The sequence below is a fragment of the Tetranychus urticae genome, chromosome 3, assembly GCF_039701765.1.
Source record: "Tetranychus urticae isolate SD_2017Ah chromosome 3, NJAU_TeUrti_SD_1.0, whole genome shotgun sequence".
NCBI classification, from domain to species: domain Eukaryota; kingdom Metazoa; phylum Arthropoda; class Arachnida; order Trombidiformes; family Tetranychidae; genus Tetranychus; species Tetranychus urticae.
In genome coordinates, this window is record NC_142960.1 from 16,872,377 (window position 1) to 16,890,900 (window position 18,524).

Sequence of the window (18,524 nt, forward strand, 5' to 3'; positions counted from 1 at the left end):
CGTATTTTGATCAACATTTTTAAGTAGTGTTTTTATAACTGAGTTCGTGTGTCAAAATGTCAGGTGTAATTAGTATCCAGAAACTCAATGATGAGAACTTCGAGACTTGGAGTCTCCTCATGAAAAGTTTGCTGGTGACTCAGAACCTTTGGTCAGTGATCAATGCAGATCGAGATCCAAAGGATGAGACTTGGGAGTCAAAGGATCAGAAAACATTGGCGATGATTACCCTCAATGTTGAGCCCAAGAATTTTCGGTTGATCAAAGATGCAGCTACAGCTTCTGATGCTTGGAATGCTTTGGAGAAAGCACATGTGAAAAGTGGTCCTGCTAGCCTTGTTTGTATCTTCAAACGACTGGTGACTTTGCGACTCAGTCAAGGACAGAAGTTACAACAACATTTGGACACGTTTTCAATGCTGTGTGACCAGTTAGCAACCAAGAAGTTGGAGTTACCCGAAGTCTGTCTTTCTGTGCTTTTGTTGGTAAGCTTGGGTGATACCTATGAGAACTTCGTTGTTGCCATGTCATCAAGAGACGAGTTACCCTCTTTATCGGTTTTAAAGACCAAGTTGATGGAAGAAGAGGAGAGGAAACGTGATGACGTTGAAGTGTCAAGTCACGTCATGAAAATTGCAGAGACTCAGGCAGTTGGACGTGAGAACAAGAAGTTCAATGGAAAGTGCTATTACTGTGACAAAGTCGGTCATAAGTCACGTCATTGTCGAGAACGTAAGAAGAAAAATAGTAACAAGTCAGATGCAGCCTTACAGATAAAGACAATCCGACGTTCGTGTAGACTCGATCGAAACACATGGATATTGGACAGTGGAGCTACAGCTCATATATGTTGTGAGCAGAGGTACTTCAGTCAGTTGAAGTCAGTGCATGGACGCACTGTGACTATGGCTGATGAACGAGAACACATTGTTCAAGGAGTCGGTCAGGTGAGATTAGAAGTCGATGGAAGCAACATCACCCTGCATAATGTGTTATATGTGCCCGAGTTGGAGTCAAACTATCTTTCGGTTAGGAAAGCAACTGAGAAGGGCGCTAAAGTGGAGTTCATAAGGAACTATGGTAAAGTCTACAATGGAGATAAGACTTGTTTGGTGACTTTCATTGAGGAAGGTGACCTCTATGTGAAGAAGATCGATGCCTGTAAGTCAGTGCATTTAGCTTCAATAATTGATAGATTTGTTGATGTGAATGTCCTACATAAACGACTTGGACATCTCAACATTAAAGACATAGAGAAGATGGTTAAGAATAATTCTGTCAGTGGATTAAGGACAGACATAAGGTCATTCAAACCATGTGAGGCATGTGCGAAGTGTAAAATAGCACAGACGCCATTTCAAAAGTCACAATCAAAGTCAACGAAACGTCTGGAGTTGGTACACTCAGACTTGTGTGGGCCTATTGCTACAGCTTCCTATGGTGGTGCCAAGTACTTCATCACTTTCGTGGATGATTACTCACGGTATGTGTGGGTTTACCCTTTGAAGTTTAAGGATGAAGCAGTTGATGTAGTGAAGACTTGGATGAAGGAAGCAGAACGTCAGTCAGGAGAAAAGTTGATGACTTTAAGGACTGACGGAGGAAGAGAGTACTTCAAATTGAAGTCGGTGTTCAGAGCTCAAGGTATACGACATGAAACAAGCTGTGCGTATACTCCACCACAGAATGGTGTTGCAGAGAGGATAAATCGGACGTTGGTGGAAATGGCAAGGACTTGCTTATCAGATGCAAAGTTAGACCTACGTCTATGGGCTGAGGCAGTTTCGTACGCTGCGTACATACGTAACCATGTTGTTAACAAAAACAACGAGTCAGTCACTCCGTTTGAGTTGTTTAAAAGGAAGAAACCAGATATAAGTCACCTGAAAGAATTTGGGTTGAAAGGTTTCGTATTAAACAAACGGATAGGTCGTCACAAGTTCCAAGAAAAAGGAAGAGAGATGGTATTGGTTGGATACGGGGATACCACTAAAGGTTACCGTATGTTAGACCTCACTTCCTTGAAGACTGAATACAGTAGAGACGTACGATTCATCGAGCCTAGCCAAGTCACCCCTACCCAGTTTGAAGTTCCTACTGTTACATTGGAGAATGTTTCAGAGCATGAGGAAGTCAGTGAAGATGAACTGGTAGATGAAACAAAAGAAGAAGAAATTGACCTCTCTTACGAAGATGATGAAAGATCTGCTGAGGATGCAGATAGGGGTGAATCATCATCAGGACTCATTGTCAGTGAAAACCAAGAGAGTATCCCAAGAAAAAGAGGTAGACCTAAAGGATCCAAGAAGGTGAAGACTCTGAGAGCAGAGACTCCTTATGATCACAGATACGATACTAGACATAAGGGAGTCACCCCAAGGTTATCCGTGATCAAAGACTCTAAGATTGCAATTCCGCGAGATGTAAAGGAAGCATTATCTTCGGAATATGCTGAGCAATGGAGAGAAGCCATGGATAAAGAAATGGAATCCTTGGAACAGAAGAAGACTTGGGACTTGGTGCGACTCCCGCGTCAGAGGAGATCAATTGGGTCACGTTGGGTATTCGCGGTGAAATACCAACAAGATGGAACGGTAGACAAGTTCAAGGCACGACTTGTAGCAAGGGGTTTTAGTCAGAAGTTTGGAATAGACTATAACCAGACTTACTCACCAACAGTCAGACCGGAGTCACTGAGGATTCTGTTTGCGATTTGTGTCCAAGAAGGATATCATATCCATCAAGTTGACGTCTCAACAGCGTATTTGAATGGAGAATTGGAAGAGGAGATTTATATGGAACAACCGGATGCATACGTTGACAAAAGTCACCCGGATTATGTTTGTCGATTGAATAAATCTCTCTACGGACTCAAACAAAGTGGTCGACAGTGGAACAAAAAGTTACATGAGATTCTCACTTCAATTGGGTTAAAGAGAAGTGAAGTTGAGAGATGTATTTACACTGGTAACATTAATGGTAGTAAAGTCATGATTGCTGTATACGTAGATGACTTACTGATCGCTTCACCGAGCGAAGTCACTATAGAAGTCGTTAAGCAAAAATTAGCTAAAGAAGTCGATATCTCAGATAAAGGGAAAGCTAATTACATCCTAGGTATAGAGATCAAGAGAGACTCCTTAGATGAAATCAGGTTATCACAGACTTATGCAATAAACAAGCTATTGGAAGCTCAAAAGATGCAAGATTGCAAAGTCGTTGCTACGCCTATGGAGGTCAATCTAAACCTAGAAGTCTGTGAAGGGAAATGTGATAGAGTTGAGTCACAGAAGTACCGAAGTTTAATCGGAAGCTTACTTCACATTTCATTGAATACAAGACCAGATATAAGTTATGCTGTAAACAGATTAGCGAAGTTCAATCAGGAGGCTCATATTGAACATTGGAATGCTGCAAGACGCATCCTACGATATTTAAAAGGGACTGCTGATAAAAGTTTAGTCTTCAGACGTACTGATGGAAATGTACTGACTGGATACGTCGATGCTGATTGGGCTGCAGATAAACGTGATAGGAAAAGTCACTCCGGCTATACGTTCAAACTGTCAAACGCGAGTATAGCTTGGGGCTCGAAGAAACAGAGCATTGTTGCGCAAAGTACGGCAGAGAGCGAGTATACTGCAATTTCGGACGCAACCAATGAGGTGACTTACCTCAAGCAGCTAATCAATGAAGTCGGTTATCCGGAGTTAGTAATGGAGCCAGTGACTCTGTTCAGTGACAACACGTCAGCGATGAAACTAACAGAGAATCCATTATTCCATAAGCAAACGAAACATATTGGAATACGAGTACATAACGTACGTCAGCAAGTCGAGGAGAGGAAGATAAGGATTCAGCACCTATCAACCGAGAACATGGTGGCTGACATAATGACCAAGGCATTAGCGCGAGTCAAGCATGAGAGATTCGTGAAAGGTCTAGGCTTGGTGTGAGGGAGGGTGTGAGAGTATGCAACCAATCTTTTCCCTCATTTGTATCTTCCCCCGCATGTATTGTAACCCTTACAAACGTATGTGGTAATAACATTGTCCTCTGAGTGACTTTCAGTCACATGTATATAAAGTCTCATCATACTGATGACCAACACACACTTGTAACATAACACTCAAACCTATTACAATAAACCCTTATATGTTCATCATTATCCGTACCCTTGAAGTGAACCTAAAGTCGGTCCAACTCTAACAGTGGTCCATCAAATTTCCGATTTTGATCTTATTGAGAATCTGATTCTGCTTCCACTTGAATTAGCAAAAATAATTGTTTGAAATATTTTATTCTGTTTAAATTTAATGATTGGAGATTCTTGAACATCTCAACCAATTAATAAATCATAAGGTTAAGGTTAACGATTTTGATTTTAATTTTAGCAACTTAAATTGTGATCAAATTGATTATTAAACACCAATTATCAGCTGGTTAAGGTTAATGTTAAAAGGATTTTAAGGTTTGGCAAAATTGATTAATATTTTATTAATTGATAATTCAGTTTGTTCAAACAAGAAATCAATTTGGTGAAACATAATTCTAAATTGTTCAACCTTTATGCTTTTCTTTTGAACCGATTTTTGATATTCATTGATATTGATTCTGAACAATTAAGTCAGCAAATTAGATTGCAATGGTTGTAAAATTGAATTTAAAATTCAACCGAAGCTTCTTGTTTTTAAGTTAGATTATTTGATTTGATTGATTATTCTGGATTTAAAAGCAATTCGATTTGTGGTTAAACTTATTAGTAAATTATTGAGTGATCGTGAGCAATAAAACCTATTACTTACAGGTAAGTTCATCATTGTTAATGTTATGATTCAATTGTAAGGAAATAGATGTTGGCTTTTCTATCACATTTAAAGCAATTCAAACAAGTTACCGGAACAAATTAATAAAAAAGCTCGTCAATTGATAATTTATACAATGAAATGAGTCAACCTGAAGTAGCAATTACAAGCATTAACTTGAAATGTTTAAGCATCTTCAAGATTTCTTTCATGATAAGCTGTTACAATTAATGCGTCAACTGTAACCGTCCATAAACATTTGTATTTTGCTTTTACTACATGAGAATTATTTCCAATCAAAATGTCGCTTGTTTCTGGGAAATCGTAAATCACAATTTTGCTCACAATTGATTACGAATGAATCATAACTAGAAAATGTTATAATTGCATAGAAAAGCAAGTCAATTTTAATGTGACATTTAATTAGCTACTGTAATAATTGTTCTGGTCTTTGGTAAAATCACATTATGAAAACATTGAAATCTGAGTCAACCAAAGAGCCAACCGCGCTTTTCAAACAAGTCATCACTGTTGTCATCTTGTATCAAAAAACCAAAACGGCGATATCAACTGCAAGGCATTAATTGTTGGTTCGGATAACAAAGATTTAATTGTAATTTAACCAGCTCGCACTTTTCCATTTGGTTGGTCGGTATCTTCAATCTTTAAAGGTGCGTATAATCTTTTGTCCAGTTCAAGAATAGCTTGTCTGGCTCCTTCCCATGGGTTTGGACCATTGAGACGATATTGGTATGAAACACAAGGTTTTAATAGACAGTTGTACCAAAGAACTGGATCAGTTAATGCCAGTTTAGTCATGTTGGGTTTAGCGCCGATGAAAGAAGCGATTTCGTCCATGTAGGGTATCCAATGAACCTCAATTGTGTTTCTTGGGCTTGCATAGAAAAGTTTGTCTCGAGCTTCATTATCCATTTTCATGATTGATATCATCTTATCTTTTGGTGGAAGCTTGAACTGGCCTAATAAACACATAGTAAATAAAGGAATAGAAAGTTATAAAATTATGTCAGCAATTGGAGTCAACTTACCTTTCATTAAACCGGCAAACCAGCGACTCTGCATTTCTGATATGGGAAAGATAGCTCCTAAAGGTTGAATCAACCCAATGAAAGCTAAAGTATGAGGGTGCTCCAGGCGAGGGTTGAAAACATTTTTATACAGTTCAACCCGATTATCGACAATATCAATGATTGATGGATCAATAAATGGAAACCCAATTTTATATCCAGTTGCCAAAATAACTGTGTCACAAGCTATTTCTTCATTAGACCCTTCAAAGATGACTCCTTTTTCAGTGAAGCACTTGATATTTTTACGAACTAAAATACGTCCAGACATTATTGAATTGGCCAGCTCATCTTGAATTGCAGGATGTTGACCACAGAGACGATGTTTAGGTTTCAAACCGTATGCTTCATGGTCAAAATAAATGTCCAAAACTGTTTCCATAAGATAATTCCATGGACGAGAGAAATAACCAGCAATGGTGTTTATTAATCGAGAGTTGATACAAAAGTCATATGGAAGGCCTTTTAAGAAAGTCCGATTGGCAACCCAAGTGCCTCGTCGAGTTGAAAGGTAAACCTTTGAAAAAAATTAACATCAACATTATTAATTAACAGTTTAAGCTTTTAACTCAATGGCGATCATATGATCCATTGTTTAAGATTATGCTTTTTATGCTTTTAGATCATTTTTGTTATGCGCTTTTTCAATTTTAATGCGCCATTGAATTGAAATGGCTAATTTTAACTCCATACAATTTTATTTGTTTATTTTAATAAAATGTGATTAATTATACCTGTGAAGCTATTCGTCCCAATTCAGTTGCGATATCTAATCCTGAATTACCAACACCGACCACAACAACTTTTTGATCCAAATATTTGTCTGCATTCTTGAAAGAATGGCTGTGGATTACTGTGCCTGTACAATATTGGAATAAAAATTGGCAAATGGTTATTTATAATTCTGATAATGTGAGCATTTACACTGGTATCAAATTATTTACCTTGGAATTTATCTTGTCCGGGAAATTTTGGCTCATGTGGTGTTGCATGATGACCGGTGCAAATCATTACTCCATCAAATTGCTCCTCTATCTCATTGTCCTCATCGTCTACATACTTGACCAACCATCGACCAGTCTTTTCATAGTCGGATGACTTAGCAATCGCTTTAACTTCATGTTTATATTTAATATAATTGTTAAGATTAAATTTCTTAGCGTACATTTCGAAGTATTTCCACTGTAATGACAGAATGGTAAACAGATTATTGACTCTATTGGTCCCAACAGAGATTTGTTTTGGTGTGAAAAATCAAAGATTACATTGAGATGGACGGTTAAACTTACCATTAAACGATTGTGCATGAAATTTGGGAAATCATCTGGTGGTGGAAAATCAGAGAAGGCTGACAATTCCTTAGATGTGTTAATAATTGTGGTTTTAGTGACAGAAGCAACTCCATCAATATCGTCATCATGATATCTCCAAAGTCCACCAAAAATCTCTGTCCTTTCAAAACAAGTTACATTGAAACCATTTTCGACACATTGTTTGATTGCCGTTAGTCCACTTGCACCTGCACCAATCACAGCAATTGATTTAACATTGGCCATCTTAGACGTTTGAAGGAAACAAATTCTGGTTTCTAATCTGGTTAAAAGTGAGACGCAATTGAAGACACAAGACACTTGATCAACTAAACTCGAAAGGCTCAACTCTCTGACTGCTAATTAGGATTGCTATCCACGTAAAGACTTCTTATCATAAATCATATGCATCGACATGAAATAGGTTAAAATCCAAGAATGTTGTCAATGATCTTCGATTTTGATATGGATGCTTGAAAACACTTGAGCACTTTGATATAATTGATATAATACAAAAGTGGATTTCATTGAAGAGCTGTTCAAAATTTGCTTTCTATTGATTTGACTAAAAAGACGCAAAATCTCCAACTTATTCAGCCAACATTAATAATAACTATAATATCTGGACTGTTGATTATCTCAAACCTCTGATAGCAACAATCTGGTTTTACCTCAATTTAAACCTAAACCTATCCTGTACCTATGACTCGATTACATAATTCTTGTTGGATAAATTTCTTCTAATTGAATGTTCTAAAGGCATTATCTTTTGAATCGCTGGCCTTCGATAAATAATTCAATTTCAACTATTATTTCAATTTTTTCCTTGTTCAATATAATGGAAGGCATCTCAAGAAAACATGGAGACAAATTATCCTGTCAATCAGTCAAGGCTAAGATAATCATCTCATTCAAAATAACTAACTCAATGATTGATACAATGGTGATGTTTGAATGAATGGATGTAATTTCATTTTCCAACTCTTCTACTAATAATAAGAAAACACTTTACAGAATCGCATGTTTCATTGATTTAACTTGTACATTTAGGAATTTATAAGGTGAGTTAACGATGGAAATTTTTGTTGCCAAATCGGAAAAACAAAATTTAATAACAACATAAATATAAAGAGCATTAAGAGCTTATTCTTAGGGTAAAAGATATCTCATTAGACATTTTTGTTCATTAAAGATTGAATCATTTGAAGATGTTATCCATTTTTGTAATAAGATTATGTAGAGGTAAAGACTTGTTACAACAGATTAGTCTGGATGGCTCTGAAGAATCAACAACCATGAATTTAAGTTAATGTTTACAATTTAAATTCCAATGATTACAATTGAAGTGTCTTGATGTAAATAAAAAAAGTTAGCAAAATTAAAGTTACCTAAAGGTATCTCCATCTGCCGTTACTTTATATAACCATTTACCACGTTTCCGGATTTCCTAAGAATCCTGTCCTATTAAGACTGAAATTGTTTCATTTATAATCATCTCTTCTAGTTATTTATTAGTCTTTTAATCAAATAAACCTTTTCATCATGTATGTCCCAGAACGTGTTTGGATTGATCGAAGTCTTTATGTCGAAGCAGAGTCACGCTTTTTCTCTGGACAGGTAAGACAAATCTAAAATGATATTTATTCTTGTCTTTACATATTATTCTTAATGCTGCATCAACTTGAGTCGGTAAGCCGGGTTTGCCACATGAGATATTATGTTGATTCGGATCTGATGACTTTTACTCTTTGGTTATTTATTTGACACCTGGTCTTTCATTTGTTATTAATGATAATGGTGTTGACTAATGTATCTCTGATTAGGCGTCTTTTTATACAGTTTAGTTGGCATCTTTGCTGCTTTTTAATTTTGACAAATGCTCAGTCAGTTCTTTAAGTTTCTCATTGATAATTATGTAAACACCATGACCATTGAAAAAAAGAGTCGACAGACTTTGGCTATATCAATGTTAAAACATTGTTTCTCTTGTAACAATCTTTTTCTTACTTGATTTGCCATTAATTTTTTAGTATGTGAGTTAAATCAACAAGCTTGTCTGTTGTGTTGTATAACTGTTCCTAGGGTAAAAAAGCAAGAGATGGCTCAGTATTAGCAAAACAGTCTACTACTTCTACTACCAGCAAGGAAGCAATTAACCAGCATCAAGAGAATCCTTTTATCAGTGAGATTAACAAAGTTCGACATTTTATTCAAAATTCTCTCAACTCTGTGAGTAACACTCCTTAATCACGTTATTCGCTAACCAACCAACCAACCAACCATCCAAATATGACACTGGAATGTATCACTCAATCCATCAAATTTTATCAATCTACCTGCCTGATATATATTTTTCTTTCATTCATTTTCATATCAATTGCATGGAAAGTTGATCCTTGCTTCAATATAACCTTTTTCACCTTGATACTAATTTAATTTTTTCTAACCTGATCACCTGATTTAACAATTTTGTTGTTGCCACTAAACCTTTAAATCTTGCTGCCTATCTCTTACTTAATAAGTTAAAGATTCTTTTCTTGCTTATTTTTTACCACCAAAACTGCTTATTTCTTGACAAATTTTATTTTCTTAACCAATATTGTTTCTTTTCACTAATTATGATAAGCTTTTTGTTCCAATAGACTTATTCAGCTAGTGATGCTAAAAGCAATGCTTCTCAAAACGCTCTTGTCCAACGAATTGCTGACTTAGAAGTTGAAAATAGAGAGATTAAGAAAGGTAAATTGTTATTACACTAAATCATTGTATCAATATCACTAATATCATTTTATTTTTATTTTTACAGCCTTTGAAGACTTAGTTAAACGTGTAGCCTCGTTAGAAATTAAATGCAGTACTTGTGCACCAGCACCAGCTTCAGCACCAGCTAAGAGTAAAGCCGCCCCTGCCAAGTCAGCACCAGTTGCTGATGATGACGATGATGATTTAGATCTTTTCGGTGATGATGATGCACCAAAGAAACCCGTAGTAGCCCCAGTTAAAGTTGAGAAGAAGAAGAAAGGTAAATTTTGATCATACACGCTAATCCAACTAATTTTTATCTCAATGTCTAATGATTTCTATCTTATTACAGCTGAAGTAATCGCAAAATCATCCGTCGTATTGGATATTAAGCCTTGGGATGATGAAACAAACATGGAAGAAATGGAGAAAGCTGTCCGTTCCATTGAAAAAGACGGTCTTCTATGGGGATCTTGTAAGAATGTTTCCATATTCAGACTCTTATTATCCTTTCTTTCCATCTAATTTGGCTAACGTCTAACACTTTCTTTTTACCTTTTTAGCCAAATTGGTAACAATCGCTTATGGAGTAAAGAAATTACAAATTGTCTGTGTCGTGGAGGACGAAAAAGTCAGCATTGAAGAGCTTCAAGAACAAATCGAGGAATTTTCCGACTATGTTCAAAGTGTTGATATAGCAGCTTTCAATAAGATCTAAACGCACTCAATTATGTATCAATTGATTTTTATTGGTAATAAAGCAAATTAGGGTTAATTAAATTTTATTCCGAAAAAAAGTTAATTTATGTTTTGAAAATTTTTAATTATTCATTAAACTTGGTTCAAATTTAATCTTCGACGTATTCAAAAGGCTCTGGAGGTTCGGGTTCTTTTTCTTCTTCAACCTTAGGTCCACCAGCAGCAACAGGTTGAACTAATTCTACTGGTTCTTCACTTCTTACATCACGCATCATCACAATACCACCAATACTTAAGTCTTTAAGAGGCCTATAACGGGCATTTTCAGGTATAGAAATGACTTTCAATTGTTGCCTTATCACTCTTGCAGGGTTACTTAATATTTCAAAACTGGGCTCAGATTTTCTTTCCTCATCTTTACTCTTCTCCTTGGATTTTTCTTTACTCTTTTCAGTTTCCTTTTTATCCTTTTCTTTCTCCTTCTCTTTATCCTTGTCCTTTTCCTTCTCTTTCTCCTTTTCTTTTTCACCTTTATCTGAAGTTGATGCAGGGGTTGTGGTAGTGGTTGATGTGGATGTTATGCTTGATGATGTACCGGTTTTTTCATTTGGTTTCGTACTATCCTTTGATTCATCAACTTCCATTTTTTCTTCTTTTTCCTTTTCCTTGGCTTCCCTTTTCTTTGCGTGTTTAGCTGTCGTCGAAAGAACGGCGGTTGTTACCTTTTCTCTTTCTCGCTCTTTCTTCTCTTCTAAAGGTGGAGGATATGCGTAATGTGAAGGCCTTGCATTTGATTTTATCTCTAATTTGGGCATTTTAAGATCTGAGTTCAAGGCAATTATGCAGGTTGGAACAAAACTCAAAGACAGAAAATGTGTCAATGGGAACCAATACCAGAATTGTGTGAAAACTAGCATACCAACAACAGCTGGTACATTAGTGTGACCGGTTCGTGATTGTAATGATATTGTCATATTGCGTCCACCTCCATCAATAATACCTTGGGCTAGGATTGCGCCAAACTTGGCCATAACATCATCATGCTTGTCAGAGATGATTTTGGCGTATAAGTTTTTGAATTCTTTTACCTTTGGACACAATGATTCAGTTTGTTGAATCAAGATTAAAGCTGAAGCAATTAGGGCTCCTTGCCTAACATAATTAACTGGATCATTTACCATGGGTTCTAACAGGCTGATAGCTTCCTTGTTACCTGAACCTGCACAGCAAATACCCAAGGCCATAGCAGCACCATAACGCACATGAGGATTATAACTTTCTGATAAAAGAGAGACAACACTAGGGCAGTTTTCTGGTGTTCGGAAAAGAAGAAAACCAATTGCTTCGACTGCAGCTCGACGAACGTCGTCATTGACATCACTAACAGCAATGTGAAGTAACTTTCTGATGGCTTCGTTATTACCCGTACCACAATAAGCCATGGCAATGGTGTGCATACCCGATCGACGAAGAAGAGGATCCTTGTCACGACACAAACTTTCGATGAGAGTGTCAGCTTCTTCTAATCTACCGAACATTGTCAAACTGATACCAATAGCAAGACCTCGGAGAATTTTTTCATGCTGAGTTTCTTGAGCATAGGCAACCATGTCTTCGATGGCGGAAGGAGATTTAGAGCCTAACATAACTAGACCCATAGCTATTCCAGCAGCTTCACCGGTAACTGCATCATCTTGATACAAGTTAAATTTGAGTTGTTCATAAACATCTTGACGGTTTGTACCCATTGCTGCTAACCCTAAACCGAGACAACCACCATGACGAGTAGCTTCATTTTGAGCATCCTTCAATTGGCTGAGAAGATAATCAGTGATGTTAGACCCGTGATTAGCGTGAATAAGACCTAAAGCATATAGACCACCACCTAAAAAGAAAAAAGTAGATTAATAAAATACGGTAAATTTGACTTCTGTATATCAACATACCTTCGATATATCCACTGCCAGGTCCAGAATCTTTAGGTAAATAAGCTTGCATTAAATGCAAGGCCTCCTTTTCGTGACCCTTATGGATAACTCCTAAGCTTGCAGTAGCTGTGAATTTAGCCCAGTTTACGGCCCTGGCTAGCCAATCGAGATTATCTCGCAAGAATTGGTCACTTGTAGTTCCACAATGCATGATTGAATTAGCAATAACAGTTGCAGTGTGACACACTGAATTTCTAACAGCATCTTTAGTGTGCTTTAAAATCAGCATATCTGTATGATTGTTACGAATTAGAAATTGGAGTTCAAGTTCTATTGTGGTTTCACCACTTAAAATAACGGCTAGTTTCTCTAATCTTTCTTGACGCAAAGCATCACCTCCTTTGAGATCTTCTTTTTTGACCTTCTCAACTTCAGGTTCTTTGACAGGTTCTGCTGATGTTGACGCTTGATCTTTTTGGTCAACTTGATCAGTATCCATTTGCTCGGGTTCTTCTTTTTTAGATTCATCTTTATCATTTTTTGCTTTTTGTGGAGGTCCAACCAGTGATGGAATTGGAGCTGTTATCCTAATAGCTTGTAAAACTCGTGTGAGAAAATTTTGCGTTGCACTTTCGTAAAGATCAAAGGCTATCTGATAAGCCATAAGAGAGCTGGTTTCATCTTCTCTTACTAATTTATCTAAAACATCAGCGATGGATTGAGCATCATCTAAGAATATCAAACACTGACACATGTTGACGTAATCTGGAGTTTTCAAATTTTTGTATATTTTGACTAAAATCTTGAGAATATCATTTCGATAATGACGATTCTCAACCATTGACATAGTTATACGGAAGGCGTAATCTAACATAGCTGTAACATTGTCAGATTCTAGAATAGACCGTTCAAAAATATCCATTCGTCTTGTTTCCATAGCTATACCAATGGCTTGTTTGAACTGATTATCATCGAAACATCTTTTAAACATTCTGTTGACGATATCTTCAAGCCTTTGATCAATTTGCACTTTATCTCCATCACTTGTAGTAATCATTTTAATCCTCAATTTTGTATAATGATCAATTGATTTCGCAATAATAGTCGATACATATTCAGAATCATCATTGACATCAAAAAGATCCTCAGCTCCTAATGCGTAGGTAAGAGAGTCTGAAATATGAGAAGAATGAGAGTTAGTCGGTTTTTTTGAAACAATAACAAATTTACAAAGGAAAGCCGTGGGTTAAAACCATGAGAAACGTTTATATTAACCTTCAAAAGATCCTAAATGATAATAAACTTTGGAAGCGACTAAAGATGCCAATTTTCTTTTATTGAAGCTCTCGTCTTCATAGAGTACTTCGATTTTCGCAATCACTTCAGAAATCTCAGCCCAAAACTCATCAACAATATCATTGAGCTTGGAAAGGGCGAAACTTTTAAGTTCAGGTCGGTCCTCTTCCAAAAGTGAAATAATTCCAGAAGCAGAGGTAATTTTCATCTTGGGGTGCATGGTGAGAGCCATGATTGATTAACTTCAACAGACTTCTTGTTTGTACCACAGAATTGGAACCGAGAAAAAATGAAACAGGTTAATTAGTACAAGATTAACAAAAATGTGATAATATACACCAAGCCGGTGGAGAAACACCAAAGAAAGAAAAGAGAAGCAACCGGGAGAAAAAAACACTCAAGGAAAGTTAAGGTTTAATGAAGGCAGGAAAGAAAGGGATTCTTCCATAACACTAGGAGTAAACTAGAATCAATGGCAACAATGACCTACCTGAAAATCAAAGTGACAATTGTTGATGTTGTTAATTAACGGATCAGATGATAAAATTATAAAACTAAACAATTCAAACAATCAAAATTATTAACGACAATTAATTGATCATGTAAGATGAATGAAAGATGTTTTATAAAAAGCTGATCTCTCATAAAACCAAATGACAAAGCAAGAAATTTTAGTTCAATAGATGGCGACAGGGAAAAGAAACCCAAAACAACTCTCTTTAAAAGCTCGCAATTTAAAGCGCATTTATTGAAGACAGAAAAATTGTTTTAAAATTATAAACTAATCACAATTAAACTGGACAGAAATCTCAATCAATTCAAATAAAGAATTTAAATTAAAATAAATTTTCCCTCTAAACCAATCAAACGACTCTTTCCAAATGATTTCAGAGTAAAATCAAAGACAAAATCAAGTTAAATAATCACTTAACCAATTCAACTAATAACCATAATTATTAACATTTTGTCCAATCAGCTTTCCACCTTGACCACAATGAGATGGACAAATGATGAGGTAAAATGTTATAAGTTAAACTAGATAATGAGAAAGCGCATGATCTTTCATGAACAAGAAAAAAATGTTGAATCAATTGTGGAAACTATTCAGTATGAACTTTCCATTCATTGAAATAACTACAAAAATCGCAAACAATAAAGTAACAACAAAAACGCAAATGATTTACATTGAGCGATATAACCAAATATAAATTAAATGTTTACAAATGTTGAACCGTAAAAATCAATAGTTATGTGATAAAGAATCAAATTGCAACCAAAAAAACAATTTTATACTCAACTTGTTGATCTTCATCCATATTGTCAACTGTTCAATGTCCAACTTTTGATTACCCAAAATTACCATGAAACCAGAATAACCAAAATCGTAAAACCAAAAGCTTCTGGAAACCTTTACCAGAAACCAACAGCAAAACCAGAGTAACCAATATTTCCAACAAAATCATAAAGAGTACCAAAAATTGTCTCAATATCACAAAATTACAAAATGAACCCAAAATTTTACCCAAAAAATCAAAATCTTTACATTTAAAGGAAACGCTTCAACAAAAACATCTTTAACCCAAAATTTGCTCCATAAATCAACAGTCTATTTGATCCACTTTGTGACTGTCAATACATAATTTGATGTAATTTATCACATGTTTAATATATTTGTCTTTAATAATATTTGTCATCTTTGAACATTTAATTGTGTGTCAATTGATATTACATTATTTAACCATGAAAAGGATGAAATAAAAATGAAAATAGTGATTAAGTGAACATCTCAAGTGACCATTTTTACTGATTAAACTGGATCTTATACCTTGACCAACCATCAACATGTTGATGTTGTTCATAATTAGCAATATAAATGGAAGCATATTTTCCATTAGTGACTGTTATTACCACAAATTATTGTCTAATTGTATAATCATTTGTTAACCTTTGACTCTCTGTGATTCTCATTAATATCTTATTATTAAATCTGAAAGCAAGTTGATTGTTGATTAATAATTTGCTGTGCTTTTTGTGCTGTCAACAGCAAATTCAAGCTTCAAGCTGTTGTCCAACTTCACATGTGTTTATGTTAAATTATGTTTTACTCATCACTCTTGTTAAACTATTTTCTTGCCTCTTTAATCAACCCAATTGTTTCATTAAATTGTTCAACAACCTCAGATCAATATTTAATAACATCATTAACCTCACCATCAACACCATCAACAACAAGCCAAGGAACAACAGCAACAGCATTAGTTGAAGATGCTTCAATGATCAACCCAATGGAAAGTGAATTTGATACAAATAATGAAACAATTTGTCTTTCGGGTGAATTCAGATGTAATGATCTTTGTATTGAAGATGTGCTTCGATGTGATACCAAAAGTGACTGCTCTAATGGTCAAGATGAGCTAAACTGTGGTAAGTAAACCATTAATCAACCTTTTAACAGTCAATCAACTGTTGATTAACCGATAATCTAGAGAAAAGAAAATATTTTTCGCCTGAAAATTGAAAAGCTTTTTTTGCATCTCAAAAAGGTTTTTACTTTTGTTGACCTTTTACTTCACTGAAACTCAATTGGATATAAACTGAATGTCCATTCATTTTGAATGTTGGACAAAGACTGTTACACTTAAAATCCTTAAATGGAACTGAATCATCATTTTTTAATGCCATTTGGACATTATGCAAAGTGGAAAATGGTTTTCGAAATTTTTGTTCCTCTTTTTTTCCCTTCTTTTTCACTCTACTTTCAACTTGAAGAGATTCAGATAATCACTCGATTCTCAATATTAATCATTAATCCAACCAATCAATCAAGATGTTATTTGATATCGACTTTGACGAAATTGTAATTCAATTCTTTCTTTTTTTCGATTGAAAATTCCAACAGAAAGTTACATTTGCCCATCGAATCACATTAAGTGCGATAACCATTTTTGCATTTCCATCGATCGGGTTTGCGATTTCGTCGACGATTGTGGCGATGGAAGTGATGAACAAAATTGCAGTAAGTAACCAAGTAATAAGTAATCTTAAGTCAAATGGAAATGAAACAAAAAAGTTCTTCAGAAGAAAACTTTGTTCAATTTTGGCGAAAATTATTCAATGAGAAGAACTTTTTTTTGTCGAATTTCCATTTTTATATTTTGTATGGAAAATGATTAAATTATTTTCCATGTTTTCCTGTTGATTAAAAAGGAATCTTAAAGAGAATAATGTTTTTAAATTGTTCAGAGTTGATCAACATTAGAGTTTAAAGATAAAATGCTAATTTTAATGCTAAAAATAAATCACTAAAAATGTTAACCAAAAGAGTTTGATTTGCATAAATTGTTCTCGGAGAAACAATCAACTTGAGGTTGATATTAATTGGGAAATGGGGAAAATTGATTAACATTTTTTTCTCCTTCGATTAACAGCTTTTCGTCAATGTTGGTATCAAGAGTTTAGATGTAAAAACGAGCAATGCATTCAAGGGTATCGTGTTTGTGATGGCAAAGTTGATTGTGTTGATGGATCAGATGAAGCCTATTGTGATGAGAAGAGTAAGTTTAATCAATTGATTTTCACCTAATTGACGAAAGTTAATTGTTCATTTGGCTTTGATTTACATTTGGATTGAAGCTGAAAATTTAAATTGGGAAACATTTCAAATTCAATGTTAAACCTTTCAACTTGTTTAGTCAACAGAAGCTATCAAAAGTTATCTGCGGGAGTGAAGGTAAAACTGAATAAAATGACGTTTTTTTCAACTTTAAATCAATTTTTTATCACAATCGAATCAACTTTAGCAATCAAAAACACATTTGCAACAGCTTTTTTCATGTTTCATTGATTTATTGTAACAATGATGATGTAAAGTAACTCACGAAATCTTGCAATCTGAGGTTGAGAAACATCGAAAATTGTAAAGAAGTGTCATCTAAATATACAAAATTAAAACAGTCTATTGTTGTCTCTTCAATTTACAGTAAATCACTTGGAAGACTGATGAACTGAATGAACTGTTTATTAGTGTGACTAGAGTGGGAGTTATCAGCATGAACTAGAGTTTATGATATGGCACCTTGAGATTCAGTTAGGGTTAAATGATTCCACTCAATGTAAAGAGTTTAAAGTTGAATTGTCAAGTGATTTGCTGAGTTTAAGATTCTAATCATATTCATGAGAGGATCCTGAGAATCTCATCGGATCCTTAGATGGTCAGAAAAGTTGAGTTATCAGACTTTGTTCAAAAGGTCGAAATAAGGTTAAGACACAAGTTTGTGACTATTGACAAACAAGCACACAATTCTCGCCATAAAAATCGAGTCAACTTCAGTCATCGAAATTATGATTTTGATATTTGGTGAATAAATCAACTTGGTTTCAACTATTGGTGCTAATCGAAGTCCTTAGTTGGGTTCAACTAGAGGCGGACCTTGAAGGTAGCTTTAACCTAAGAAGATGCAGGCCTTTGGGATCAGCTACTAACTCTTGTATAGCTATTACGGACTCAATCCAGTTAAGTGTTGAGGATAAAATGAGTTGTAAAAGAGACAGAAAAGGTTAAGAAAAACACAATTTTTCTGTTTTTTTATTCCAATTGTTTTCCAATGTAAAAATAGGTTGTTCATTACAATATAATCAACTTTACTCATCAAGTTA

The 18,524-nt window shown here is 35.1% G+C and overlaps 4 protein-coding genes across 6 annotated transcripts in view; 2 read left to right on the top strand and 2 right to left on the bottom strand.

Annotated features, from left to right (window-relative positions):
• Window positions 1-5,183: 5,183 nt before the first annotated feature.
• On the bottom strand, window positions 5,184-7,548 carry LOC107363119 (flavin-containing monooxygenase 5). The gene is made up of 5 exons (XM_015930291.3): window positions 7,183-7,548; window positions 6,838-7,075; window positions 6,628-6,752; window positions 5,855-6,410; window positions 5,184-5,785 (listed from the first exon to the last, which is right to left on the bottom strand). The coding sequence occupies exons 1-5, from the start codon at window positions 7,447-7,449 to the stop codon at window positions 5,424-5,426; spliced, it is 1,548 nt and encodes a 515-aa protein (XP_015785777.2). The 5' UTR covers window positions 7,450-7,548; the 3' UTR covers window positions 5,184-5,423.
• A 1,151-nt stretch (window positions 7,549-8,699) lies between these two features.
• On the top strand, window positions 8,700-10,725 carry LOC107363120 (elongation factor 1-delta). Of its 2 annotated transcripts, XM_015930292.2 has the most exons (6): window positions 8,700-8,820; window positions 9,286-9,432; window positions 9,846-9,942; window positions 10,010-10,225; window positions 10,298-10,420; window positions 10,509-10,725. In XM_015930292.2, exons 1-6 carry the CDS (start codon window positions 8,746-8,748, stop codon window positions 10,661-10,663), a joined length of 813 nt encoding a protein of 270 aa, XP_015785778.1. In that variant the 5' UTR covers window positions 8,700-8,745; the 3' UTR covers window positions 10,664-10,725. The 2 variants fall into 2 exon arrangements, with proteins under 2 accessions (XP_015785778.1, XP_015785779.1); XM_015930293.3 differs by lacking the exon at window positions 9,286-9,432.
• Rpn2 (Regulatory particle non-ATPase 2) lies at window positions 10,674-14,516 on the bottom strand. Of its 2 annotated transcripts, none has more exons than XM_015930290.3 (4): window positions 14,359-14,516; window positions 13,848-14,120; window positions 12,591-13,745; window positions 10,674-12,529 (listed from the first exon to the last, which is right to left on the bottom strand). In XM_015930290.3, exons 2-4 carry the CDS (start codon window positions 14,098-14,100, stop codon window positions 10,794-10,796), a joined length of 3,144 nt encoding a protein of 1,047 aa, XP_015785776.2. In that variant the 5' UTR covers window positions 14,101-14,120; window positions 14,359-14,516; the 3' UTR covers window positions 10,674-10,793. The 2 variants fall into 2 exon arrangements, with proteins under 2 accessions (XP_015785776.2, XP_015785775.2); XM_015930289.3 differs by having other exon boundaries at window positions 13,848-14,123.
• Window positions 14,517-14,990: 474 nt separating this feature from the next.
• LOC107362973 (G protein-coupled receptor GRL101-like) overlaps window positions 14,991-18,524 on the top strand; it is a 48,719-nt gene continuing 45,185 nt past the window's right edge. Inside the window, exons 1-3 of the mRNA XM_015930129.3 lie at window positions 14,991-16,292; window positions 16,768-16,884; window positions 17,297-17,422. Coding sequence (XP_015785615.2) covers window positions 15,965-16,292; window positions 16,768-16,884; window positions 17,297-17,422 — 571 coding nt within the window. The 5' untranslated portion in view covers window positions 14,991-15,964. The remainder of the gene's footprint in view (window positions 16,293-16,767; window positions 16,885-17,296; window positions 17,423-18,524) is intronic.

Excerpts from the sequence above, each read along its gene's own strand:
- Rpn2 (XM_015930290.3), bottom strand. The coding sequence starts at position 14,100 with ATGGCTCTCACCATGCACCCCAAGATGAAAATTACCTCTGCTTCTGGA. Across the intron at positions 13,746-13,847 it reads TCATTTAGGATCTTTTGAAG|ACTCTCTTACCTACGCATTA; the intron begins GTTAATATAAAC and ends CTCATATTTCAG. Across the intron at positions 12,530-12,590 it reads TGGCAGTGGATATATCGAAG|GTGGTGGTCTATATGCTTTA; the intron begins GTATGTTGATAT and ends TTTTCTTTTTAG.
- LOC107363120 (XM_015930292.2), top strand. The coding sequence starts at position 8,746 with ATGTATGTCCCAGAACGTGTTTGGATTGATCGAAGTCTTTATGTCGAA. Across the intron at positions 9,433-9,845 it reads TTCAAAATTCTCTCAACTCT|ACTTATTCAGCTAGTGATGC; the intron begins GTGAGTAACACT and ends TTGTTCCAATAG. Across the intron at positions 9,943-10,009 it reads AAATAGAGAGATTAAGAAAG|CCTTTGAAGACTTAGTTAAA; the intron begins GTAAATTGTTAT and ends TTATTTTTACAG.
- LOC107363119 (XM_015930291.3), bottom strand. The coding sequence starts at position 7,449 with ATGGCCAATGTTAAATCAATTGCTGTGATTGGTGCAGGTGCAAGTGGA. Across the intron at positions 7,076-7,182 it reads TCATGCACAATCGTTTAATG|TGGAAATACTTCGAAATGTA; the intron begins GTAAGTTTAACC and ends CTGTCATTACAG. Across the intron at positions 6,753-6,837 it reads CGGACAAGATAAATTCCAAG|GCACAGTAATCCACAGCCAT; the intron begins GTAAATAATTTG and ends AATATTGTACAG.